Source organism: Ostrinia furnacalis, unplaced genomic scaffold (genome assembly GCF_004193835.3).
Source record: "Ostrinia furnacalis isolate ACB-3 unplaced genomic scaffold, ASM419383v2 OfSCF1350, whole genome shotgun sequence".
NCBI classification, from domain to species: Eukaryota; Metazoa; Arthropoda; class Insecta; order Lepidoptera; family Crambidae; genus Ostrinia; species Ostrinia furnacalis.
Window position 1 is genome coordinate 3,692 of NW_021131589.1, and position 27,549 is coordinate 31,240.

The window sequence follows — 27,549 nt, forward strand, 5'->3', positions numbered from 1 at the left end:
TTGATACGGCGGCCGCAAAGCTTAAGTTCCAACCCATCCCTAGGATTTTTGTAAATTTTAAATTTTCTTCGAATCTTTTCCTTTTCCCTGATCATATGTATCAAGCTACGAGTAAACCAGACTGGATACCCCGAAAGCCGAGGGCGTGTCTTAGGAACAGTATCATCGATTATAGAATAGATTATTTTATAAAATTTGGATAATGCGACATCGACATCTTGCAAGTGAGCCAGTTCAATGGTCCAGTCAATTTGCCCTAATCTTGAGTTAACCAAGGAGTAATCCGCTTTTTTGAAGTTATGAGTAGCATACATTTGCCTCTTCAATAAGTGTGGTAGAGAGATATTTATTTCAATCTCTAGAGCGGGGTGATGAGAATTTAGTTTACTTATTGGACATTGACATTTCGTAACATTAACATCATTTAAATCACTCAAAACTAAATCAAGAATCCTGTCGTTTTGATTTTTTACATTGTTAAACTGAGACAGACCGCCAAGTGACATGAAGTCGATCAATTGAAACCCTAAGCCACAAGAATAATTAGATGGAGTCAATTTGCTGCTATTTATATCATTATTCCACTCTATAAAACCCAGATTAAAGTCTCCTAGAATTATAGCACTATTGTTAAGCTCTTGCATTGCAACACCACAGTTTTCGAGAAACACCTCCAGTACACTGGTCGTCACCGGGGGAGGCAAGTAAACTGCACAGAGTAAAAGTTCCACAAGACTGCCATTAATTTTTGCCTTGAGAGATATCCACAAATCTTCGTGCAAACTCTCAAAACGATGTATTCTCGTCGAGCTCAGCAATTTTGAGACAGCTATGAGGACACCTCCTCCGCGCCTACCAGCCAAGCATGTCGAGTCACGGTCCCGTCTATGGACGTGGTAGTTCTGTCCAAACAACTCATTATTCTGTACGGTGTCGTCTAACCACGTCTCTGTCCCCTCAATAATATCATAACTATTAGAAAGTGCTGCCAATTGAATATCTTTCATCTTAGTTTTCATTCCTCTAAAATTTTGGTAGTAAATAGTGAATTTCAAAGTTAACTTACGGACAGAAGCAGAAGGGGCGTATCAAAGTTGATTCAACGAGTCTTGACCCTTTATTAGTTTGGCAGGAGCCGCACGAATNTGGTCGTCTTTCCGCACGAATATACGACCGCTGCGTATCCACACATATTTATAACCCTTCTCGTGCGCGATCCTTCTTGTACTAGCGTGCAACGCTTTATTGTGAGGAGACAGATGTTCAGACACGTAGACAGGGGACTTTTTTCCGCCGTACCCCAGGGAGGAAGTGTTAAGTTTGTCGTTCTGGTTAGCTCTATTAAATCTTGACACAGCCGCCAGTATTTCATCACGTTTCTTAGTAGTTTGAAGTTTTATTACAATTGCACGTGGTCGATCACTGTCTTCGTTTAATTTTCTAACTCTTGTGCCATTAAGGACATCAGCATCCAGCAGAGGGATGGAAACAGCAGTGCACAGTTGGCGGGCAACGGATAGTAAGTTTTCCGATTTGTTTTCAGGGACGCCATTAATCTCGATATTCGTTTCCCGGGAATGTTGTTCCATAAGATTGAGTCTGTTTGTGAGGTCGGTCACCTTGCCCACCAAATTCGAATTTTCCTTAATTATAACGTTCATCCTCTCCTGAGAATCCTTTAAATCAGCTTTCATTCGATCGTAAGCTGCACTCAGGAATTCCATGCTGTCTTTTAATTCACGTAGAACTGACAGTTCCTTTTTAATGTCGTTGAACTCCCTTCCGAAGTACATCCTCACCGTCGATTCCACGGACTCAGCGACGGAACGCTGAATCTCTCGACGAATAGTGGCAAGCAGGGCGTCGTCGACGGGAGGAGAAACTGGGGACGACGAGGTGTTAATTTGGTTGTCAGTTGGGGGTCTTCTACGAGTTACATTGCTCTCTTCAAAAGCCCTGTCGGAGGAACTAGGGTTGGTGTGCATCCTTTGACCTTGCACAGGAGTATTAGTGTTGTCTATCTTCTTTTGTTTACTTTTACAAGCAGGGCAGTGCCAGTTATCTTTCTTATCTTTACTCATAAGCGTAAATAGTTTGTATGAGTAATTGACGCATTCAATGTCATACACTCCCTCGCATAAGCAACACACCAAAACCTCGCGATTCGNGAAACCCTACGTAGAACATACATGGGGGTGAAATCGATAGGTCTAGTCCTCACCTATCACCTGCCTTCGGCTTGACACATTACAAGAAACACCCTGTATACCTACATACATACATACATATACATACATATATACAGATACATACAAACATATAATATAAATAAATATAATTAACATATAATACCATATAATATGTGATAAATAAATAAACAATATTACGCAATCATGTGGAAAGGTGTTTACGTACTCTAATTTTAAATGATGTCCTCGTTTCCGACTCTCTGACATCTTGTGGCAACGAGTTCCAAAGGCGAGTAGCCTGCACTGTAAAGGACTTCGAGAAGAAGGCAGAGTGGTGGACAGGTGTCACAAGCCGAAGGTTTCCGGAAGAACGGAGAGTTCGGTCATGCGATTGGTGCAGATATGTAAACTTTTCTTTAAGGTAGGAAGGAGAGGTGGGATTAGAGAGAACGGCGAAAAGAATGCCAAGAAGTCTAGAGTTCCTACGCTGACGAATGGGAAGCCAATTGAGTTGGGATCTATAACTCGAGATATGATCAAATTTCTATGAATGAAAACTTTAGGATGAAAAATTTTAGGAAGAGTGATCATTCGGATTTAAAATCGTTAGGAAGGACAATTTCGGGTAAATAACTTTAGGTGAGCCAATATGGACCCGCCATAATTATAAAGCGAAGTCAAGCAAGAAGGATCCTTAATACGAAGCAATAAGCGCGCAACACAATGTAACCGGCCAATACCAAATTCTAAGTAGTGCGTCGCTCGTACCAGGCAGGCCGCGAGAAAAAGGACGTAAGCGCCGTGCAGACCTCGTCGCTTACGCGTTCGCTCCAACACATATCACAATTTGAATGTAGGTCGTTAATTTCTTGCACTGGATTGTTTATTTTTAAAAAAATTGTAATAAAAATAAACTTTTTTAAAAACAAGCTTTTATTCTGAATTTCGAAAGTTTGTATCGCGCATGGAATTTATTCCTCTTTTTCTCTGTTTGCGCTACAAGCTTTCGAAATTCAGAATAAAAGCTTGTTTTTAAAAAAGTTTATTTTTATTATAATTTTATTTTACACTTCTAACGTGCTCGCCTTCTTATGAGAATTGAGCGCAGGGAGATCTGTAAAATGGTGGTTAATATCGTTGAGGTTCAGAGAGATGGGAAGGATGTTAGCTTTTGACCGACCGATTCCCAGTGTTCCCAGAAACTTCCAAACATTTGGGGCTGAAGAGTTCTGAATTTGATGGTGAATGTGTCGTCGTTTAGCATTTCGTATCATCTGGTTACACCGGTTACGCGCAGTCTTATACAGATCCCAGTTGTTCTCACATTTGTTCCTTTTAAACCTTCGGAATGCCTTGTCTCGCCTAGACATAGCACCACGTATGGATTGGCTTATCCAAGGTGCTGGCGGCCGCTTAATGCGGACTGTGTGAATGGGCGCATGTTTGTCGAAAAGCTTAAGGATATTCCCAGTAAACAGCTCGACCTTCAGGTTAATACATGTAGTCAACGTCAGTGGCTCCCAGTCAATTTCCAGAGCGTCTCGCAGCAAGTTTTCATTGTTAATACGCCCGTAACTACGCAATTGAACCGTCTGGGGCTTGCATTTTGGAGGCCGCAATCTGTATGACACATAAAGCAAGTCGTGCCTTGAGAAACCTGGTGCCAGCAGCTGACCGAAACCAGTAACAGACTGAGAGGAAGATATAATAACATGATCAATCCATGTATCACAAGAGTCAATGTTATGATGAGTGGGGTTAAAAGGGAGATGGAGAAGACCAGTAGACTTGAGAAGAATTAAGGGAGTATGGTTATTAAAATACTAAAAATCCCATGTAGAGAACATTGAGGTACAGTTGACAGTACATTAGACTACACATTTTTGTGTGTTTACCTAGACTTTTCACTCTAAATGCACTGTGGCACAAACTTCATACTTCGGACCTCCCGAAGAGTTGGCTATAAAGGCTCTTTTGTGCGACCACAATCATTCAGGGATTGGATTTTTGTTTGCGGCTCGCATTTCGTTTATTAGCGGTCTCCCCCGTTTACTTTAATCCCTTGGTAATTGCTATTTGTTCTGACTTGGTTTTTGGTTTTACAACGATTTCCTTTAGAACTGTTTTACGCTTTTAAATCACGGTTATTTTAATTCATTATCATTCTTTAAGCGTCAAAAAGCTTGGTAATAATATGTAGTTTAACCTGACACTGTGATTACGCGGCACCGTGATTTTCATTGACTGTAAGTAAGTACTTATTTTATCCAAGCTTTTACTTAAAAAGTAAGAATGTAATCAAAGACTCGTGTCGTTTCGCGTGCTTTTTAAATAAGGGCCCCACAAACTTCCTTTAAAGTATGTTTCGTACATCCATAAATTCCGTTTGATTTATCAAAGCGCGCAAAGAAGCGGTATATTGCCTCCGCACATGACGTCTTACAGCTTACCCACCTTCTTTATTAATAAAACGGAGATTTATGCGTCCAACTTTTTAATATTTATGGCCACGCAATAAATTTCTTGGCGACGAGTTGGGAAGGGTTGATTATTTCCTTGTAGGGGAGGCATCAACAAGTAGGATTATTGCTTTTTCATTCGTTGCTATACGGCTTTGGATTGTGAAACATTTTGCGAATTTTAAACGTCTTTTAATTGCTTCTTTTCATTCTGCGTTCCATTCAGCGCAATAAGTTTTCAATTACATGAAATAATGTTCGTTTTCTAACCAAGTTTTTTAGGGTTTTCCTGTGTATCATCTAAATACCTGTTATAAGTGGTGGGCATTATAAATTACGAAGGGATTAGTTACTTTGCTCTGTCACAGAAAGATTTATGCTCAAAACGGAATGTAAAGTATCCTAATTTTTCCCTGAGCCTGAAACTAGTCTCTATCTTTCATCAAAACCGATTCAGTGGTTTAAATGTGAAAAGAAGAGGAAGAAGAATGATCTAATTAATTGAAATTCTAGTCTAGATAGATTCATAATAAAATTAACTTAATAAAAGTAAAGTTTAAATTGGTTTATATAGTTTTTTAAATATTCAGGTACGCAGCTACGCTCTGATAAAATGACGAAATAATTTCCAAGCGGTTCGTGCCGTCTTTAATTAAATTACTATTACAAATGTAAGCAGACGCTAGAGCCCATTCTTGACGTGTCACCATAAATCATAGAGCAGTAATTGTAGACTGCCCGCGGCTCCTTGGATTGTCTTTGCGCGCATTACCCTAATTTGTGGGACGTCTGCGAGTGACTGGCAATCGCGTTAATAACAGAGGGACGGATTAAGATTTACCCGAGATATTTGGGGATGAGATTTGAATGTACCCACCCTTGTTTGAATACGCGACTAATTTTCCAAGAGTGTGACGTATTGTGAATTTCAGAAATATCTTAGATACGATACCTTACTTTATTTGTTAGTATACAATAGCCCATGTTAACATGCGCTAGTGTTGGCTCATATACCCATTTACCTAACACCCTGTATCGTGCTCTAAGTAGCAGAGGAATAAAATATAATGTTAGAATTTGAACATTTATTGTGTTTACTGTTCTTAAATGTAGGTAACAGCTACTTACTGGACACTGCAACTCCTCTGTAGCCAGGATCTACAGCTTGCCGCTAAAGTGAGGTCAATTTAATGTACCTTCTTGTATGGAATTGTTTTCTTTCTTGTAGGATTTTTAAGTTTTCAGTCCTTTGCGAGTGCTAGTTGTAAAAAGTGTGGCGTTTTCCCTCCTTTAGAGACTGAAGTGGATGGGAAGCTTCTGAAATGGAGGTTTGCGTCACAAGTCACAATCACAAGATGTCATAGCCCACTCAGAACAAAGCGCCCTCGCTCAAAGCGATGTACACACGATATAACTCCAGGTAGGGCGGATAAGGCGCTTTCACACTGTCGCAGAGTGTTGTCTGGACGCAACACTTTAACAATGAAACGAGTACGTGTTGATGTATCATTAAGGAATCGATATGTTTATTGAAATTAACATTACTTGTGATCAAGCTTAACGACATATTTTATCGGTTTCATTTGCTGTATTATAATGAGTTGAGATCAAACACGTTCTCATGTTGTTGGGTACTTAGGCACTCACTTATGACAATCAATGTACTCGTAATTTTGCAAAAATATTACTTGTAAATAGACTCTACACACGCATCTTGTATCAGCACAGTCAGACCGAAAAAAAAAACACTCACCTTTTACGTGAATATAAACTGTGTCATATTGTTTCATATTGGCCGTCGTTTAAAGTTGCTGAGGAGTGAAGTGACTTCCACAGTAATATCCAAAAGAATGCTTTTACATTTGTTTTAATTTCCCTATTCGGCCAGTAGCTAGGGTTACGTAAAATAGTCTGTTACTATCATTTTACAAAAACAATACCCTCGGCAGGGGATTGTTAAGGCCTGTCCACACGCCGCCGCGTCCGGCACTCGGACAATACGTTTTGTCCGGAACGCAGACGGCATTGTCGTGCAGCTAGTGCGACATTATGCGTTGGAGCCAGCATGACGGATTTTCAGTGATGGCCATCACTTTTATTTAAAGTTGGCCGTAGATACTTACGAATGACATAGCCACGTCACGTGTTTTTATTAATAAAATAAATAAATACATAAATATCCTTAGGACATTTTACACTACGCCCCTATACAGTGTGAGTCACGTTAAAGTGTACATATGAAAATAGATGAAACTAGACCTATTTTTATCGACAAAAAAGAGGTCAACAATTTTTTGAGATTTTTTTTTAATTTTTTATAGTTTTTTTTCTTCTTCCAATTACTTATTGTAAAGAAAACGTAATAACTTTTAAACTAAGCGGTATATCCTGATAAAATAAAAACAGTAATAACGCTAAATAACAGGCGATACTAAAAAAATACATTAAATACACAAAAAAGGCCTCAAATAATAAAAAATGATACTTTTTGAAAAAAAAAATTGCTTTTAAATTCGTGTTTTTTACACAGGTCAACAAAAAATCAAAATGAAAATGGTGCCGAGATTCTGTTGATAGTTTATTATTAGGTGTGTATTAGTAATAATAAAAATATTTTTCTTTTTTTTTTCCTACGTGTAGTTTTGGATCTTCCCTCAGTTTTAAAATTTAGCTTTAATCGGTACTTTGGTTGCACAGTTTTTAGTGTTATCGGTACATTTTTATAAATGCATTTATTTTAATATCATGTCTACATTGCCAAGAAGTTGTCTCAACAATCAAAATGTATTTTTGTTTCATTTGTGGTGTGTACACAGTACTACACAGTTAAAAAGTTCAAAAATTCAGGCAATATTTGATTAAAGGTGCTTATTTTTCTTACTTTAAGTCGGAAATTGTGGTTGTATTCAAGCCGTGGATACCCAAAATTGTTTGTATAAGCTGCTGTGAACACTTAAGGCAATGTTACAATGGTCAAAGAAGCCGTAACATGAAGTTCAGAGTGGACAAAGTGAGGAAAGAACAAAAAAAAATCCTAGTTTGAGCATAAAAAAAGATTTTAATTAATTTATTAAGTAATTTTTGATGGTCCATCAATAACAATATTAATAAAATATACTGATTTCTTAAGTTCGATGGACTATTTGGAACGATTTGCGTAGATTTTGTTCATTGAAATTACATTTTATTTTTCGGAAATCACTAGTCCAGTAACTACGTTGAAATTGTGAGACATGCCTTAAAAACTCAGGATGTCATAATTTTCATCAAAGGGCATTACCTCCACAGTCATCTTGACCAATTCCCAGAGAATCTTGGGTCACTATAGCATGCTATAGCTAAGAACAGGGGGAGCGATGCTATCAAGACCTAAAAACCATTGGAAGAGAGGTACCAAGGCAGATGGGATCGGTATATGATGGCTGATTACTGCTAGAGGATGTAACGTGATAGTTCCATTACACCTCATTCACAAAAGTCATGGAAAAGAAAGTTTTTAAGCACTTCAAAATATTATAAACGCTGATTTTGGTGAAATTTTGTATTTTTCTATACACGTCAAAATCTAGAAAACCACACGTAGGAAATCAACAAATTTGCTATTAAAGCAACCAGGATAAGGTCCTCAATCAAAAAATATATACAGTTCCTTGGCACCAAAACCACTGTTGACCAGTGTTATTTATTTGCAATGATCAAGCTTGAAGGATTACTTCAAGCTCCGCTAATCTAGACACAATAGATAATCAATTGTTATGACATTAATTAATGCCGTCTGGGACTCAATCGGTTAAAAGTAAAGCTTGTACTATGAGTTAAATACTGAAATATTAAAGTTATGACTAGGAAACTACTAGTGACGCTACTGATTACTGAATAACAATAATTAAATTATATTTGGGTAATTACATTTGAAGATTTTGTATTATCAGATTTTTTTTGTAATGCCCTGTTTTGATAAAAATAATGCTTTTCTCCCGCAATATTAGCATTAAACATTAAATTTAATCTACACGGAGCCGCAGACAGGTATCCCCAAAGCAAACACAAGACTACCTCACTTGTTAGTAGGTACTGGGGATTACACTGGGGACGCTTTGTCTGCGGGTAATTTGATTTGATCGTGAATATTTTGAAAGATACTTACCAAAGTAGGATACAAATTCTATCTATCGACAGAAAAACGTTTTGATAAACGAACAAGGTATTGACAGCAATCAATTGAAATGGAGTAGCAAAAAAGTTCAAGTGTACTCATTCGACTTCCTACATCTCTTTTATCCCACCCTTCAGAGAAAACAGTTCATTGGATTGTTTCATCTGTAATTCGGTATAATTAAGCCTATTTATTTTAAAGTAACTGCAAAAGTTACGAATATGTTTTAACTGGCTTTGGCTTTGTTATCAATCTAAGGTTATTCATAAAATTACAGTGATACCGATTTGTAAGTAGTATCATATATGTACATATTTTAGCCAAAAACGTTAACATTCTACATACAAATGTTTCTGCATAGTCAACATTCAACATGCATCTGAGTATAGGTACATCATTTGATTAGGCGCGCAATATTCATAAATTCCACGCGCGCTAGATATGATGCATTTTCAGCGAGCGGAGTTTCACAACATCCGAGCGTGATAGTACACGGCTTTTTACTTTTTAGCGCTGCGGGAATATCGTGTTGCCGTGATGGACCGGTACACGCAAACTCACTCACGTGAATTTAAATATGGCAGCGTTCATTCCGATAGATAGCATCATTCGGTCGAGATTTCAGCTCGTTTTTTGTGAGTCCCGATTGCTGAAAATATTTTTTGGGCGACTTGTTTTTACGGTTACAGTTACCTTCAATGTGTACTTTTACGTTACGTTAAGGGAAAAATATCCAAAAATCTGATGTGCTGTTTTAAATATACAAACAAAAATAATAATATTAAACTTTATTCATTAATATCGATTCCACAATACCAATACTACGTATTACCGATTTCTGTGTGCCTACCATGAGTTTACGTTAGGTGAGCTCGCTAGCGAATACGTCAAAAAATTATATGAAGATTTTATTTCTTGAAAGTAGCCGCTAGGGGCGCTGCACAATATGTCATACATTTAAATGTCATTTTTTTACGCAGTCGCTAGCGAGCACACCTAACGTAAACTCATGGTAGGCACACTGTTCTTGAGTAAAAATACAAAACGAAAAATGCGTTCGAAATAATGCACATCCCTAAGAAAAGTTATTCGTAGCAAGTCGTCTACGAGATGCTATGGCTGTAGCTACGCCGCGTTACGGTGTAGCTCTCCCGTAGCACTGTAGCGCACCTTTATTGCCTGACGACAAAGAAACCGCGTCATACCGCGCTGAATTGCGAAACTTGGAGTGTGAATGTAGCTTGATGGAGGTGGCATAATATTTAATGGCATGTATTTAAATGATCTTTTTAAATTAGCAAAAACGGCAAATAAAAAAATCTAAATGGTCATCTATTTTAATGATTGATCCTCTTTCTTTGAGACATAAAATAAATGAAATCGATCGATATTTTAACCTCTTTTGAACTACGCAAAAAAATTTTGAGATGTAAAAATTATATCTGATCGTTACTTGTTGGTCCTTAAAAATAAGAGAAATGAGCACCAAATATTCAATATTGTGATACTTTTTTAAATAATTCGATTTATATAAATTATTTTTTGTCTATATCAAATAATCTTCAAAATAATTATGTTATGGTACTTATTTTTATTAAGTTGTAGTCAAAGGATGGTAACTATTTAAAGGCACTTGATGTTCAAAGATTTATTTTTTATTAAAAAAGCATACTTAACACGTTCACACTGCGTTATCGGGTCGAATTGACCTTAGGTGCTGGATGCGTTGGTGCGGGATGGATATATTCAGTCTTTTCAGTAGTACGAAAGATAAATATTGTTTTGCAGTTGTTTCCTCAAACACAGTAAATATTTGGAAAAAAGAAATATCAGGTCCTTACGACCCGATGTCGCACTAAAAGTAAAAAAATATCGTTTAGTGCTTTTGTCGGGTCTAATCGACCCGTTGACAGATAAATCTATGGTCACTGATCACGCTCGAGATCGGTATACTAAGAGAAAATCAACCTTGCGATTTGAAAATAAAGAGGTAAAAATTATGATGTCGGGTTCAGGGATGCCGGAAGTAAGAAATTATTTTACATAGCGCCTCTAGTCCCAAACTAAGCAAAGCTTGTAATTTAAACAAACATGGCAATGTACCATTCTGCTTGCTAAGCCCTTGGCCAACTCAGTAAACGACCAATGACGGACGATTGTCACTCAAACACAAAGTACCGCGTAAATTAAAAGATATTTTTTAATCTATATATATAAAAATGAAACCCGTTTCGCGTTGTCACGGCATCACGTGTGAACGGCTGAACCGATTTCGATAATTCTTTTTTTTAAATGTTTGTGGAAGTCCAAGGATGGTTCTTACGGAAAAAAATATTAAGAAAATCTATACGCTAAGGCGGTACGAAGTTCGCCGGGTCAGCTAGTTAAAAATATTAACCAATAATATTTTTAGATAGATCAAATATATTTTAAAGTTAAGTTATACTTAGATCGAAATGTATTTATTAGGTGATCAATATTAAAAGGCAAACTTGATATAAAAATCATCAAATTAACAAAATTAAAGATCAATAACTAAAAAAGAGGATCAAATATTATTTTTGTGTACCAAATATTAAAAGGGTATGTTAAACATAAATTTTATGTTACCTTAAATGAAGATCATTCATAATTTATCCATAGATCAACTAATATAGACCCAATAATTGATATAAAGATAAAATATAATAAAACACATCATTTATATTTAAAAGAGCACATACAAAAAAGATCAATTAGTTTTTAGAGGATCAAATAATATTGTCCCATATTTAATTGCAAATACGGACTTTTTGGCGGGGATGTGAAGCGTTATGATAGCGGTTTTGTTTTATTTCCTAAAATTCGTGTTTGGACGACTTTTAATCTGTAATAATGGTGGATTATTAACCATAAAGTGTTCGTGAACGTGCATGAGTGTGGGCAAATGAAACAGAACAGTGCAGCGTGATTCTTCGAATTCTCTCAAGTAGTCCATATGAAGTCTCAGTCTTTACAACACAACTTTACTGAGACTCAAAGGGTGGGAAAGGGTATCACCTATCATCCTTCATTATATCATTTAATAAAACCAAGTTTTTTTTATGCAAGACAAGGCAGGTATTTGACCGCAATTGCACCTGGTGTTAAGTGAGATGCAGTCTAGGATGGTAACTACTCTGTTTCATCGTATTTTTATGGATGTTCTAAAATATTAACTTTGACAATCTCGTACAACAAATAAGCCTTTGCTTCCCTTAGTACATCTGCGACGCGTGCTTTGACGGAATGTAAACGACAGCGCGGCATTGTGTGGCGATACGATAACGCTTTTATTATTATTAGGCCAGAGGGAGGAAATAAAATAAAAAGAGCCCTCAGCTGAACAGCGCAGACGTTTCACATACACTTCCATTTGTATTTAATGAAGGCATTTTGCTGGGGATTTTTTCATTTATTCCATCCTTTTTGTTATGCATGTTCGTCAGTGTCGTATTTCGTTTATCATTCGAACAATTTTTACTTTTATTTATTGAAATACGGTATCGATGGAACAGGTATTTTGTTGAAACTTACAGTATCTATAGTGAAAGCCAGCATTTATTTACTCTTTTTTGCGACACAACGCTCACTTTTCTGATATTCATAAATTAGAATGAAGATGATGGGGCGGTTAGTTATTTATCAGATACGGCATATCGCTCTAATTTAAATGTAGCTGTTTAATGATTTAACTAACAAAATAACGACGTCAAGACGTTAGTAGATTGTGATAATAATACGCTTGTTGCGAATGTTGACTAATTAAACTGACTCGCGCTAACGTATCTTTGATTAAAACTTCCGAATGTAGCTCTAAGTACACAATTAGGAGATTTCCGAGGGGAGTGTGTGATAATTAATACACGCTCGTCAATTAATCGGGCTGTAATGAAAAGACGTCGTTTAAGCCGAGATTTATTAGGGATTTAAACTGTTAAGTTGGTAATGGAAGGTATTTTTACTTAGCACAGAAAGGGTACTATTTTTCTTGGGTGTTTTTGTGTCTCTGTACTTGGTATAGTTGCGAACTACATAACAGTTTTTTAATTGTTTATTTTTTTATTTTTGCGTTATTCACTGCCTGAATGAAATATTAGCTACATTTGTGAATGAGATGTTAGATTATGCACTTACAATAGTTACAATTTCGTTAATATACCGTTTTGATTGATAGAAATTTACATTATTAAGATTATTGCCATCTTATTATGCCTGTTTAAATAAGCTACCTAACTGAATAATGTGAGTTGTGCAAATACATTACAGATTAATAAACAAGTGCCTTTAAATCTGGTAAGTTAGAAAGAAATCTCAACGACTATGTGATATTTTTAGATGAATAGGAAAACATAAAGCGATCGTTCATTCGAGCGTCATTACATTCGCTCATTCGTTCTTGCTCGCTTTGGGCGGATAGCCATTATCACGGATAGATCTCTTTAGGAAATTGGTTCCATTCAGCTTTCTGATCGAATGAGCTCGTTGATTAGTGAGCTACGATGAGTTTGGGCAAGATAGTGAAGCGATTAAATTCATTTTAGTTTAGGAAGCAAAATCTAGAATAAATGTATTTTTAAAATTTATAAATAACTTAAAAAATCAAACTGCCCAAGGCGGGATTTTTACGCAGAAAAAGGCAGTTACCTACCTACCAGCCTAGACCTATTTAGTAATCACACTTGATTTTTACTGTAGAATGTGTAGGTAGATATGCGGTCTAGGGTATAGTAATTACCGTGATAGTAATTACTATACTTACATCTATTTCAAGTAGCCCTGGTAAATTAAAGCTTATTTTAATTCATTGGGCACTAATGAATACCTTCGTCCACATTTGATGAAATGTGTATATGATTATTCCTGGACTAACGCCCGTATTCACAAACGATGCTTGCTTAAGTGAAGCAGCAAATCGAACGCACAGCGTTGAAAAGAGCTCTGTGATTGGTTCGTGTGTCACCCTGTGCGTCCACGCGCACTGTGAGACCTCATAGTAATGTTTGTGAATACGGGCGTAAATACCTTACCCATATAAAATGTCAATCGATTTAATTAATCCCGAACCGCTTTCGAAAAAATCGCCCAACCAGCAGACCGTAATAAATCATACCGCCTCTTGAAGAGTACACTCAGTCAGATAATCGGGTAGGTTTTAAAGCCCGGCTTAGTCCCCTCCCTCCCCACTTCACGTGCGTTTTGACGCGATTATCATACCCCGTCGTATCTGAGCGCAATATTGTGCGCTTGGAACCAGGAATGATTCAATTTGGACGTGGTATTTGAACATGATAGGAATTATTTTAATTATTATTATGCTTACCTTGTAGGAGGCCTTTGTCCAGCAGTAGACGTCATAATTTGGCTGAAACGAACGAACGATTGTGCTTTTAACTTGCATATTTTTAACAATGATTGATTCTACTGCTAAAATGCAATAACTTTTCCTAAAAAAAGAAAATTCAAATTAAAAAAAAATAACTTTTTTATAAATATTGTTGTCTTCGAACGTCTCCAATCAGTAGGTATGGGGACGTCAAGTTTTTTTTTAGAATTTTAATATAGTTCTTTGTATGGCTCAATTATTACGAGATTACCTAATTGCTCTCATTTCACGTTTGATAAAGAATCGTCATCTTTCAGTGGCTATAGTCCTAATGAATAAAAAAGTCCATCAAATTCACTTTACTACTCTAACATAAAAATATCTTTTTTATAAATATTGTTGTCTTCAAACGTCTCCAATCAGTATTATTTAATATTAAGTAAGTTTTTTTGAGAATTTTGATATAGTTCTTTGTATGGCTTACTACTCTAACATAATTTATGCCGCATCCAATTTGCGTGGTATCTTCCCACCTCTGCCGCTCCACCCGCGCTTGCCACCCATCTCTGCGGTTTTTGAAATCTGCTTCCTTTGTGACGGTTTTAATATGGAAATTAACGTTCGCTGCCGTGTGACGTCTCACACCTCGACAAAAGTATTATTTACCGTTTGATACCACTTCATAATCCTTGTGAACCATATCCCGGTCTAATAAGGACTAGATTCAACAAACGCAAGTTTTAACACTGAAATACGCGAGCGAATTTGTCGCTAAAATTCAGCGAGCCCGCCGGGATTGCGATTCCTAATTGTTTTTTTCTGGAATACATAATTTAATTTATCCCGCAATCTGTAAATGTGTTTTAAGCTTTGTTGGATTCAAAAGATGCGACAATACACCTATTTGTGAGAGTTTTGTATAAGTATTCTCATCGCATCACAATGGTTTTTCCAATATTTGTTCTATATTTTGTTATTGGGTAGGTACTAATGCATTTTGACGAAAGTTGTAATTTCTGGACTTTTCCTTGTTTAATGCTTTAAGATTAAACAAATCTTTCTTTACTTAATTATTTTTCTTGACAATGAGTGTACTGAAAATTGATTTATTTGGAAAACCACAAGTGATTTGTCACAATTTTCGAATGAAATCCACCAAACACGCCGTGAAACTATCGGGGTGTCCACTACATTGTATAAGCTCTATGACAACTGGTCGCTATAAAATACACAAACTCTTTCAGCACGAAGGCGATTGTATTTGTAGTTATTATTTTGCTGCGTTAAATTGCACTCACGTTTTGTTGAATGTTTGTTCTATGTTGCCTACCTAAGTATTGTTACTTTTTCAAATTATTTCATAGAAAATGATTCTCTGATGAAATTATGACTTTTCCGTGTCAATAATGAGAAGAAAATATATTCAGTTACCAGTTTTCATGAGAATCGCTTTAACTTTGATAGCATCTACACACTGGTTTCCTTGCTTTCACGTAGTCTACCCTCTGGACTGTAGGATGCAAAAAATATGACGGTCCAACGGAAATTTATTTTACGGCCGAGTGCATTTGTGCAGCCATCCATCGTATCCACTCCGGGTTTTAATTTACCAGCTCGTGCCGCTTTTTTGTCACTTTTCACCTCAATAGTCGAAACACGAGAGCGGGCTGAGATTCGGAATTTTCGGTCCCTTTCATTTGTGTATAGGAATTTTTATTTATGGGAAATATTTGGTAGGATTCAGGAATTCTTTTGAGCAATGATTTGAATTGAATGCGTATACATATACAGGGTGTTAATTGCATCCTTACCATATTCACAGAGATAAAAGTAGGGAACAATACCTATTATTTTAGATAAACAAGAGATTGCTACTGTATACTCAGCTGTGTGTCTTTTGGGATACCTAGTATACAATATGATTGCAGTTAGGTGCATATAAATTGAATCGAGTTTTAAGCTTCGTTCTGTAATAGCATCTTGGACTATTGTCACATTTTTATGACACATTTTGGTGCATTATTAAAATATCTAATTATTTATATTATCATGAAGTTTAGCTTCGTCATTGACTGAATATTGTTTTGCCTGACATCCGAAGACAAAAATCATTATAATTACAAATCACAATTCTACATCGTAAATCTGATCGATTTCATCTATTTCAAGGCATCCGCAATCTTGGAGATATGTAACAGATTATAATCAATACCAAATAAAAGCGATTCCAATTTGGCGTATCTCCCGTTCTGCGATTAAAGCCTTGTTCACACTCGTAGAGTCATTTAGTAGAGTAACTCGCCTTTAATACCTACTAAACTCTCGCTACTGAGCAAAAAACCGTTCGCACTTTGGTCGAGTACAGTTTACAAGTAAATTGAGGTGTAAAAACACGAACACAACTAAATCGCCTGATTCGGATTGGTACTCGTAGCTGGTGAGCGAGTGAGCAGGGATGCAGGTGTGCTACTCGCATGTCAAAATAGAACAAAATGTATTTGGCTCGACTAAACGATATAAACTACTCAACAAAATTTTTGGTGATCGGACTTGTTTAGTTTCTAAATTCCTCGCCACCTGACTAGTGCGAACAAGGCTTAGCCGCGTTTGAGCAGACGGGAGGCGGGGGACAGCCGTCATGTTTGGCGTAAGATTCCCTCGCGCGTATCAACTGTTTGAATAGAGATACGCTCGGAATTTATTGTGAGCTCCCTGCACGGTAGGGTTGAACCACACAGACATGTATAATCGCCGTAGGTATGAATGAATAAATATGAATTTTTTAACCAGACAGTCATGGTGGGTGATGGCTTATTTGTGAAAGAAAGAGAGACAAGAATTTTGTAATACATACTACAGAGCAGTAACTCTACGCTCTTCACGCAAAAGCGCGAACCGTAAAATAAAAAATAACTATTGCAGATTCAGGTGTAGCTATGAAACGGTACTCAAAGAAAATATTTTCATACTGAACTATGAGCTATGGGTTCACAAACTCTGTTTTCTATGAAACTGTGCCGATGCCGAAGCCAGTTAGTGTTTACTAGCTGTAACACTGTAAAACTTAAATAAACGTCATCATGAGAGCATAAGCTTCAGAGCTTTTTCGAAACTTTCAGATGTTTTTGAATATGATATAACAATAAAGCATCGCTATGTAGCTAAATCCAAACTTATTAACCCTAACCAAAATTTAATAATAACGAAAAAAAATTACATTTCAAAATGGAAAGCAAAAGGAACTGGCACAATTCCAGAAACAGCGTATCGAAAGCCCTACACACCCCACGCTGTATTGTCACCATTGTCACACAAATCCGATGTACTCGTATCGTATCGCTTTCCTCGTTCGCATGGTAATGTGACGTTTAATTCGCGATCGAGCGACGTCTTATTAGTGCCACCCCTACACCCCAGATTATTGAGATTTAACTTTGCGGTAGTTGATTCTATTCAGCCATTGGTACGCTTGAAGAGTACTTTAGAAATGGGATAGTAAGTAAGTTATGGGGATATTTAACAGTGATAGTATAATCATCATCAAGTGGTGAATTAACAATTCTGTTTTAACTATACATTATACATAATATTGAATGTAATTTGCATGTAGAGATTTCGTGTTGAATTCCAAGTAGGTAGGTATGTTCAAGTTGATGGCTCAATACATTTTAGCTTTATAAAGGCAACAAAATATGAGATTAAAATGCTATGATATTAGACCACCACGAACTTTTGCGTGATATTAATTACTATTTAGTAGGATCTTGATTAAAATGATGCCTGAGATTATTAATATCAATTTTTTTTATTTTCATATTGCGATTCATTAAAATTCTATCTGCTATCGCGTCGCATTTCCTTTACGATTATTGTCAATCAAACTGCAAGATCTGTAATTGTTATTCAATTGAGATAACGTTACGTAATATCAGGATAACGAATAATAATCCGCTCAAGAATTCGGTACCAAACTCTGTATACACAGCCCTGGCTGACGCGGACGTCAGCAAATGCCTTTTTAATTTACCCGCAAAATGGAGGCAAGTCTGTCATACGAGGGATCCGCGTATCGGCTTCATTCCGATATTGGCAATAAAACTGCGGTGAGCTGAAAAATCGATGTCGACAGACGAACGGATTGCATACGTGACCGTATTAGACTTACAAGTTGGTTTGTATTTGATTTGGTTATACAATATTTAGAAGCAACCGAATCTTTGGTAATTCTATATTGATATACTGGTACATACCTATACCTACTTCGTTTTATTAGCATTTTCACAGAACCTAATGACGCCATGAATATTTCAATAACACTTTGCCAGATCAGAATAATACATTTTCTAGTCAACATAAGATAACGTCGTGAAAGTCAATTTGCATTCGGAATTAAAAACTGTTTTCTTTCAGGTAACTATATTTATTGAAATAGGTTATCTAGATGTCTCTATTTGATATAAGTTTTATTTGTTTCTTGTAAGTCAGTAAGTAGGCCTGTAAATAGTGCCTACATAAAACCCTCACAGTAATCACATTAAGCTGAAACAAAGCCAGTTTTTTCACTTCCAGAATAGGTACGAGTACCTATGTATCGACTGGGTCTGCCACCGCGACTGCTATATTACTTTTCATATCACTGATTTCCACGAAAGAAAAAGGGTCATACTTATCTTCATAGTAGATTTTAGCCACAGATCTGTCTTTAAAAATAAATCCTGCGCTATATAGGGAGTGAATGCACTTTTAATCAATTTGGAGAGCAATCCTCGGGAGTCATCTCGCGATGGAGGACGATCTGTGCGCGAGGTAATGGGCGGCGCATTGTTCGCGCGATAATCACTGGACTGTCTCGGAAATGGAGCCGGTTTACATTTTACGATTGCGATCGTGTTTTGTTTTTTTATTATTATTTAAACATAGAATTATAATCTACACGATTTGGTAAGCTTACGCAGCTTAAAAACTCAGCAGTAATATTTTCACGGGAAATTATAGTGACTACTTTTTCAGAATTTATGTGGAATATAATCAAAATGAAACAAAATTAATGAAGTAGGAAACTTTTATGTTAGAGATCATAACATCCGTTTACATTACATAATGCTACGAAAAAAAGCTGCTACGAATTTAGTAGTAGGTACTTATTTCTTGCAAATAGTTAAACTGACGTTAAACTTATTTAGGTATGATTTACTTACCAGTATAATGAGTAAATATAAAACACCATGTATGAAATAAACAAATAATACCCCGATATAGAGTCGGAGGGTGTAAACGCCGTTACAGTCAAAGCATCCTATTCACCCTCATACACTCGACGCCTCGCATCTCATTCCTTTCAAATCTCTACAGATCTCTGTCATTTGCGAATTGAATCAAATTGCGAATGCTTTGTTGCAGGAAATGAGTTCCGTGCAGGAGGAGAAGCCGCCTCCAGAGGGCCCTACAAAGACCCATGTGCGAGATATAAGGAACACCGAGCTGGTCTCTCGTCTACTTGCTGCTACTCCACCATATCTATACAGTGCGTTACCCCTGCAGCCACATGCATTCTTCTTCAGCGAAATGCTCAGATCCTTCGTCAACGCACGACACGGCTGTCGGCCCCCGCATTACCATCGCCGCTTTAAACGTCGCGCTCACAAATATTTTGCTGAAAACGAAACCGAGTTTCGACGAGACTGGCACAAACAAGAGGAGGAAAAGAAAGAACCAGAGACACGACCAGAAGTTCCATTGGAATTAACTGTCGATAAACATCCGAGGATGCGTGATCTTTCGCCGAGAAGGCTCTCTCCAAAGGCCGAACCTACTAAGCCGAGTGGTAGCCCTGGTCCCCCTGGAAGACAGTCCTCGTTCGTGGACGTTGGCACTGAAGAGTTGCCTAAGCCTTCCCCGTGTATTGGCAGAAATTCTGCAGAATCTGCTGCGGTGCCGCCTTCGAACTTGATTCTCCCACCGCCACCTCCTATGTGGTACCCTCCGCTCTACAACCCTCAGTTCGGAGTAGATCCCCTCAATTTCTTCATCGACTTGCGCGTTTCTGGACACATTTATGACAGAAAAAGAGCTCTGGCTGAAGGTATCGATACGAATATCTCTCAAGAGGTTCGTCCAGAAGAGGCGAGCTTGGAGAAGCGGCTTGGTCGAGATTTCGGGCAGAGACCACGACACATGTCGGCCTTTTCCGTTCCTGTTCGTTCGGGAACCATCAATGTGGATGGACCGGATAAGTATTTCGAGCATCGTTCGAATTCCGGGCAAGTTAACGGCACTTCTTATATTATGAGGAATTTGAAACGTGTTTATGAAGACCTCCATGCAGGTCGAGACGATGCAAAGGTTAGCAAGGAAGAAGATACGAAAGAAGAGTCATCTGACGTAGATGATGACATCATGGACTAAGTCTATGAGTATGTACTTGTACTTGAAACCTTGTATAATAGTGGTTGTATGTATTGTATTATTACCTAAAATGTATCGTTTATGTTGTAAATACTCAAAAATATAAGTCATGTAGAAATATTTCTAGTCAATCCTAGTCATAATGAGAAAATTATAGTACCTTTTGTCCTGAAATTCCAATGATGTTTACTAAATAATGTACTTACTCAGCAAGAAATGTAATACGCTATTAAAGTTCCATTTGATTGTTTTTGCTTAATTTTATTTCAAAAAGTGCTATTTGGCTTAATTGGTAGGTAGGTACTTAATTATGTCTGAAAATACTTACATTACACACAATACATTGTCATAAAATAAGCACAATAAGTAAGTATCGTCATGAGGACACGGCTTGTGCGAATCCACAAGCGCAAATGGATGTTTGTGCGAAAAGACACGAGTGTAATGTAGGTGTAAATTATAATATAATTAGTTATTAGGTATTTAATTAACTCTACAGATAACATTATCACTCAATTGTTATTTTTCTGATGGATTCTGTCTTGTTGGTTCAGTCTTCAGCTTAATAGCGCCGTATTTAGTTCTATTCCTTCTCCCAAACTCCCGGGCATCTTGTATAGTTTCTGGCAGCGTGGCGTTCAGGGTCTCTGGGAGAAGGAGCGTGGACCCTGTCCCTAGTAAGGCGACCACGAACAGAACTGCTCCTGGAATACGGGCATCTAGACGACCCTAAAACAGTACCCATGTAAGTAAAAGTTGTTTTCTAGATAAAAATATGCTACTATTAATACGTCACATTAAAGGTAAGCACCGTGCATCTTGTTAAAATTGGTGCTATTTGAAATTTTGGTGATTTGATTTTTCACAAATGTGGTCACGCGGTATTTGTTGCTAATGAATTAGCGTGTTTATTTATTTATTTATTTTATTGGTCTGCCAACAATTGTGTGATGTATGAGTTGATAATTTAATTCGCAAATATTACTACAATCACCTTGGCATACAAATCATTACTTAAGCTTGGCGATAATAATGTACCTACCCAAGTCTCAAATTATTGTCTCAATGTTATTGTTGATTCTAAAACCTATAAATGTAGATATCAGTTTTATTGAAGTGTGTATTTGAATTAATAAAATACTGTCTCTACCATCATATTATGTGCCCTGCGTGCCCAAACAAACTGCACGCAGGAAGATTTAATGAATTCTACTGACAACGCCACTCTTGTTTTGGGCAGAGTTTTGGGCTGACACTGTGTAGGTTTGTTGTCGACACGAAGAAGAGCTGTCTCTATAATTTTATATGTTAAGTCATACTTACAAGGTGCATCAAATACGCTCCCATAGCGCTGCCTCCGCTCGAGAATACGTTTCCTAGAGACATCCCTGACTGGCGCAGACAAGTTGGGTACAGCTCCATATTGAACAGGTAGATGACGTAATATGACACCGTACTGGCAAATCTGTTTACAACTATAAGCGTGGAGCCTACCCACCATTCTTGCAGCCATGTGTTTGTTCCTGAAAAGTATTGCGATTAGAAATTTCATATAGAGACTGTAGAGTATCTATAGGTACTTTCTTTAGATTTTTCAAACCATGACGCACTTTTTCTGATCTCTGTTTTTCGTTAGTGTACCGGTGTGTCAATCAACACTGCATGCTGGTGAAAAACGTACTTGAAATTCAATTTACATTAAAGAACTGAAATAATTGGAAACAATAATCGCAAGAGGGATGAAGGCATTCATTTGTGCGAATTTCCTTTGATTTTAATTTATGAGAAGGTACTTTGGTATTTAGTCATGAAAGTTTTTTTTACTAATTAAAATGGTGTTCTTTTCTAATTAAAAAGGTGTCTTTTACAATGGAGCTTTTATGTCATCATAAAGGCTCGTGATCATCAGTTTTCGGATTTGGTTCGGTTGATTGTCAGCAAGCCACGCGCCGGCGAATGTAGCTGGTAGCTCCACCATGCCAAGCGAACTCCAGGCACGGATCAGACCATAAGTATCTCTACTCTAGTCATTTCGGGGCTACCTCTTACTAATCATTGACGTCGAACCTTAATTTCGAACTCCTCCTATGTTCTTCTGATTAATTTCGTTGCGGGTCCAATGACAGTTTAACTATCCCCCGGGACAAACTTGACCATCATTGGTTGGGTTTTTGTGGCGGTCAAGCTGTAGATCCTGGCTACACAGGAGTTGCAGTGGTGGGAATGAGAGGTGGGAATAGTCCCGTAATCATCGACGTGGAGATCGTGCAGGTTCCTCGCAACATCGTCTCCCTAGCAGTGCCTTGGACGACTAAGCGTCTGTTGGCCACACTAGGTCGTCCCAAGTACGCTTGTTTCACCGCACACATCTCGCTTGACTGTCGCCCTAACAAATCATATTATTACTCACCGTATAATCTGAAAGACATCAAGATCCACATCAGGGCGCTGACGTTATACGCCGTAGCGCCCGCATACCGGCGCCCCAAATTGTCAGCAAGCCACGCGCCAGTGAATGTAGCTGGTAGCTCCACCATGGATTGCCAAGCGAAATCCTCACGATGCTTCACTGGACGTATCTCGCTTGATTGTCGCCCTAGATCATATTATTACTCACCGTATAATCTGAAGGACATTAAGATCCACATCAGGGCGCTGACGTTATACGCCGTGGCACCCGCATATCGCCGCCCCATGTTGTCAGCAAGCCACGCGCCCGCGAATGTAGCTGGTAGCTCCACCATGGATTGCCAAGGGAACTCTAAGAACGGGTCAGACAATAAGAATCTCTATTCCGGGCTGTTCTGGGCTACCTCTTACCAGTCATCGACGTGGAGAACGCACAGGTCCTTCGCAACTTCGTCTCCCTAGCGGTACCTTGGACGACTAAGCGACCGTTGGGCACTAGGTCATCCCAAGTACGTTTGCTTCACCGCACACATCTCGCTTGATTGTCGCCCTAGATCATATTATTACTCACCGTACAATCTGAAGGACATTAAGATCCACATCAGGGCGCTGACGCTATACGCCGTGGCACCCGCATATCGCCGCCCTAAGTTGTCAGCAAGCCACGCGCCCGCGAATGTAGCTGGTAGCTCCACCATGGACTGCCAAGCGAACTCTAGGAATGGGTTTGCATCGGTCTTCTCTCCAGAACTTAGTAAGAGCACTATGTAGCTTAAGCTTACGGAAACCCTGGAAAAAATAGTAGTACCTTAATAAGAGTACCTACTTCCAACAGTTCTTCAGCTAATCTACCCTTACCTGAAGAACTGTTGAAAGGCAAAAAGTTAATTAGCATTGTCATGTTATGAAGCCTACCTAAATCCTGAAACTAATTACAATAGTAGAGGTGTAGATAACGATATTAAATTCTGGCGTCATTACATCGCAATCATTCAAAATCGGTTTCATTCAAGGTTTTTATCTAAATGACATTGATTAGGCGTAAATTCAAATTATATTAGTGTGTTATGATGCAACTACATTTATTATGATTGTATAGTTGATTTGATTTGATAACTTCATGATATTCTGCACATTGGGAAGTTTGGCATTAACATTTTTCTGTGTAGCAGTATTTACAGGAGTTTTTGTCACAAGAAAATGGGCCTATTCTCTCCAAGCGACACTTTAATGTCCTTTGATCACCCATGGATAGGAAGTCCACTCCACTTTGACCTGTAACGCCCCTGGGACTACGAGTGTCTATGGACAACGGTAATCACTTTCCATCAGGTGATCCGTCGGCTCGTTTGCCTCCTGTCACATAAAAAATAAAACACCTAGGTGATCTTATCCATGAGTGATCAAAGGACACCAAAGTGTCGCTTGTAGTCTATTAAGTGTCGCTAGAAATCCAGGCGATCAAAGTGAAATAGACCAGAATACGGTAGAGTGACGCTTTAAAACTTGAATATAGGTAAAACTATTTAACAACCTATGATCTTCGCTGATTAGCATCACCTAAGTAATTATAACTAAGAAATATATCTATCTTACCACAGGTATAATTGTAAAATTGTGTTGATTGCCAATCGCCAACCAGAGAACAAAGACAGTGGTCCAATGGCTTGAACACTTGTCGCTTTTGATATAAATATCTCCTCCTTAGTCTCGTCTTCTAGCTTTGTATGGTTTACTTTAGCAATTTTATTCAACTCTTTGAGACAAGATTCAGTTTTTCCTTCTACCCACAGCCACCTAGGAGATTCTAGAATTTTCCTGAAATAATATAAAACTTATTTTCATGGATGCCTATTCTGAGTTGGTTCTACTTACACTCAAGCAAAGGTTGGTAGAAGCAGGCTTGTGTTCATGCTTACCACGAGAGCATTAAAAACGGCACTTGCGTTGCCGTGGTGACGATCATGAAAGTCTTCCAGTCCCGTAGCCACCAATACAGCAGCGGCATCAGACACATGCCCGCGCTATACCCGATCGTACGCAGCGTCGCTATGGTGGACCGACGGTCGGGCGCCGATATTTCCATAGATATCACTGTCGCACTCTGCACGACAGTCCATGATGGAAACGACGCGATGATACAGCCAATAACGAAGATAATGTACAAATGGCTACTAAATACTGATACCACTCTCCCAAGAACTAACAAGCCTAAGGACACAATGTATGATAAACGTCTGCCGTATCTGGAATAAACAAATGAATGTTTAAAAGGTAATCATATTAAGTATTCCATTCTATTTAATTAATAGTCCGCACCAATGGACTTTGACAATTTTAAGGCTAATAAGACCTTTGTCCAGCAGTGGACGTTATTCGGCTGAAACAACGACGACGAAGACGAAGGCCGTAACGTAGTACATTATTATTCTGTGCCGTAACATTTACGTAAAACTTTCCATGGCCCTATTGTAAGTAGGTACTAATACATTGGTTTCAAAGTAAAGTTTTATTAAGGTAAAGTTTAGTCTCTATTTCAGACGATTTTATGATATTTTTTGTACAAAATTGCCAAAGAACGTTGGAGAGGACATAACTCTACATACATGTCACCGAACCAACCAAATAAGACCGATCCAACGGCTTCGCCTATTTTGCTATAGGCGAATACATTTGCTACATAAATCTGATCGTCGCACACCCAATTGTTTTCAGAAGAAACGGTCGATTCGTACCAAGTTCTGTTGTAAGAGTAAACATCGCAAGCTGAAAAACAATAATATCAGAAGACAACATAAAAATTAAGCACTGTGTCATATGTCTTTAGTTCTCATACGTGTAATTTTGCAACAACAGTGAGTGGCATGTGTTGGTGAAGAAGGTACACATTAATTTGTGCAATAACATTATCACAAACACGATCGTAGTTGTCATTTACTTACTTTTGTTAGCTTTAAAAAAGTCAATATAGAGTTTCATTTAAATATTTAATAATTAGTTTCTCGGGCAGTGTAGGTACCTAAATGTAAATCTATGTTAGTTTAGTTTTTACTTACATTTTGTTACATTGTTTTCATCTGGGTTTACGTATATTTGGCAACTGCTGAATACTGTTTTCCCAGTAGTATCATTCACCCTGAAATGATACATAAGAACGACAGAGCTTAAATTTTAATAAGTACCTATGAACTTCTTATTTTTTTGTACAGTTTCAATTCGACTGAATAAGTTTTCAACTAACTGAAAATATCAAATCTTTAGTAGCTGCAGTGAAATCAATGAAAGTCAATTTCAAAGAAAATTGTGTTTGTTTATTTAAAATAATACTTAGTAACTAATAAAGTGAAAAACTTACATGGGTATGTATTTTGATTTCCAGTCAAGTGCACTTACATTTTCAGGTCTGTTTGGAAGTTCACACGAATGAGGTATAATAACTAGCGCTAACAATATGCTGTTGTAGGCCGTAGCCCATAACGCTGTGAATACTAAATTGTAAACTATGTCGAAACGTATCTGGAATTTTCCATTCTGACCTACTTCATTTAGCGCTCTTTCGTACACTGAATCCATAATAAAAATCTACACGAAACACAACACTCAATGAAATGCATTTGAGCATTACTGAGATTGATACGTAAGTATTCCGTGATTAAATGTAGCGATGCTATCTAGTGCGTATTTGCACGAGTCTCTACTATCTTATCGAGATATCACTTATTAAAATGTAATGTTTTGTAATCAACATAAAGTTTGTTTGTATGATGTTGGGAAACCAATCTTCTGTGATGAACCATTTTTATAGTATTGAAATTTGAAATAACATTAATGAATAATATTTTGTAAGTAATATTATTTGGTTGGGTGTACAAAACGCATGGTTTCAGTCTTCAGGATACGTTTTTTTATTTGTTACACGCTGTATAAAGCTCTAACTAAGTAGTGGTACTACTTACTATGAGGTGCAATGACCTACACGAAGTACCTAAATTATCATTCTGTTTGTTACTCTGAGGAGATAAAACAAGCAAACATTTATTAGGTAATATTTATATTTTAACTACTCTGTAAATAAGAAGTGAATGCGAAAGATTATGTTAAGTATTTCTGGTCGCCATAGTCTAATTGGTTACCGAGTTGAACTTTTACTATTCGGAGGTCCCGGATTCGATTCCCATTGCCAGCTTGAACCATCCGAATATAAAAATGCAATGCCGTCTCTCACGTGAAGGTAGGTAAGGTAGGTCTAATGTGGTAAGGTCTTACTTAGATCTTGGAAAACGTGAATCCCAAACCCGAAGGTCTCTTCGGTCTTGAGTCTTCAAGCGCCATCTGTGTGGTTGGAGCCATTTCTCCATCATCAGTTATGCTCTCGGTTCACACATTCGGAAAGCAACTGGAAACGAAGTCTTATAATGTCATAATTTACGTGTTGCAAAAAAAATATAATACCGTTATGAAAATATTTAGGCACTAATGTATAGGATGAAGGTTTATAACTTTTCAAAATTGAAAAATTACATTTAAATAAAAGAAAGGAAAGTTATGTTTTACTTACAGCGCTACAGACAATGAGATCAGGCTATT

The 27,549-nt window shown here is 37.6% G+C and overlaps 3 protein-coding genes across 4 annotated transcripts; 1 reads left to right on the forward strand and 2 right to left on the reverse strand.

The window, feature by feature from the left end:
* Positions 1-1,088: 1,088 nt before the first annotated feature.
* On the reverse strand, positions 1,089-2,081 carry LOC114352388 (uncharacterized). The gene has a single exon (XM_028303979.1). The coding sequence runs from the start codon at positions 2,079-2,081 to the stop codon at positions 1,089-1,091; it is 993 nt and encodes a 330-aa protein (XP_028159780.1).
* Positions 2,082-19,229: 17,148 nt separating this feature from the next.
* On the forward strand, positions 19,230-20,831 carry LOC114352393 (uncharacterized). The gene has a single exon (XM_028303984.1). The coding sequence runs from the start codon at positions 19,552-19,554 to the stop codon at positions 20,551-20,553; it is 1,002 nt and encodes a 333-aa protein (XP_028159785.1). The 5' UTR covers positions 19,230-19,551; the 3' UTR covers positions 20,554-20,831.
* Positions 20,832-21,064: 233 nt separating this feature from the next.
* On the reverse strand, positions 21,065-26,766 carry LOC114352392 (solute carrier family 22 member 5). 2 transcript variants are annotated; one of them, XM_028303982.1, is made up of 8 exons: positions 26,318-26,766; positions 26,019-26,098; positions 25,569-25,728; positions 24,882-25,208; positions 24,559-24,780; positions 23,534-23,751; positions 21,877-22,076; positions 21,065-21,282 (listed from the first exon to the last, which is right to left on the reverse strand). In XM_028303982.1, the coding sequence occupies exons 1-8, from the start codon at positions 26,533-26,535 to the stop codon at positions 21,073-21,075; spliced, it is 1,635 nt and encodes a 544-aa protein (XP_028159783.1). In that variant the 5' UTR covers positions 26,536-26,766; the 3' UTR covers positions 21,065-21,072. The 2 variants fall into 2 exon arrangements, with proteins under 2 accessions (XP_028159783.1, XP_028159784.1); XM_028303983.1 differs by having other exon boundaries at positions 26,356-26,447.
* Between the last annotated feature and the right edge of the window lie 783 nt (positions 26,767-27,549).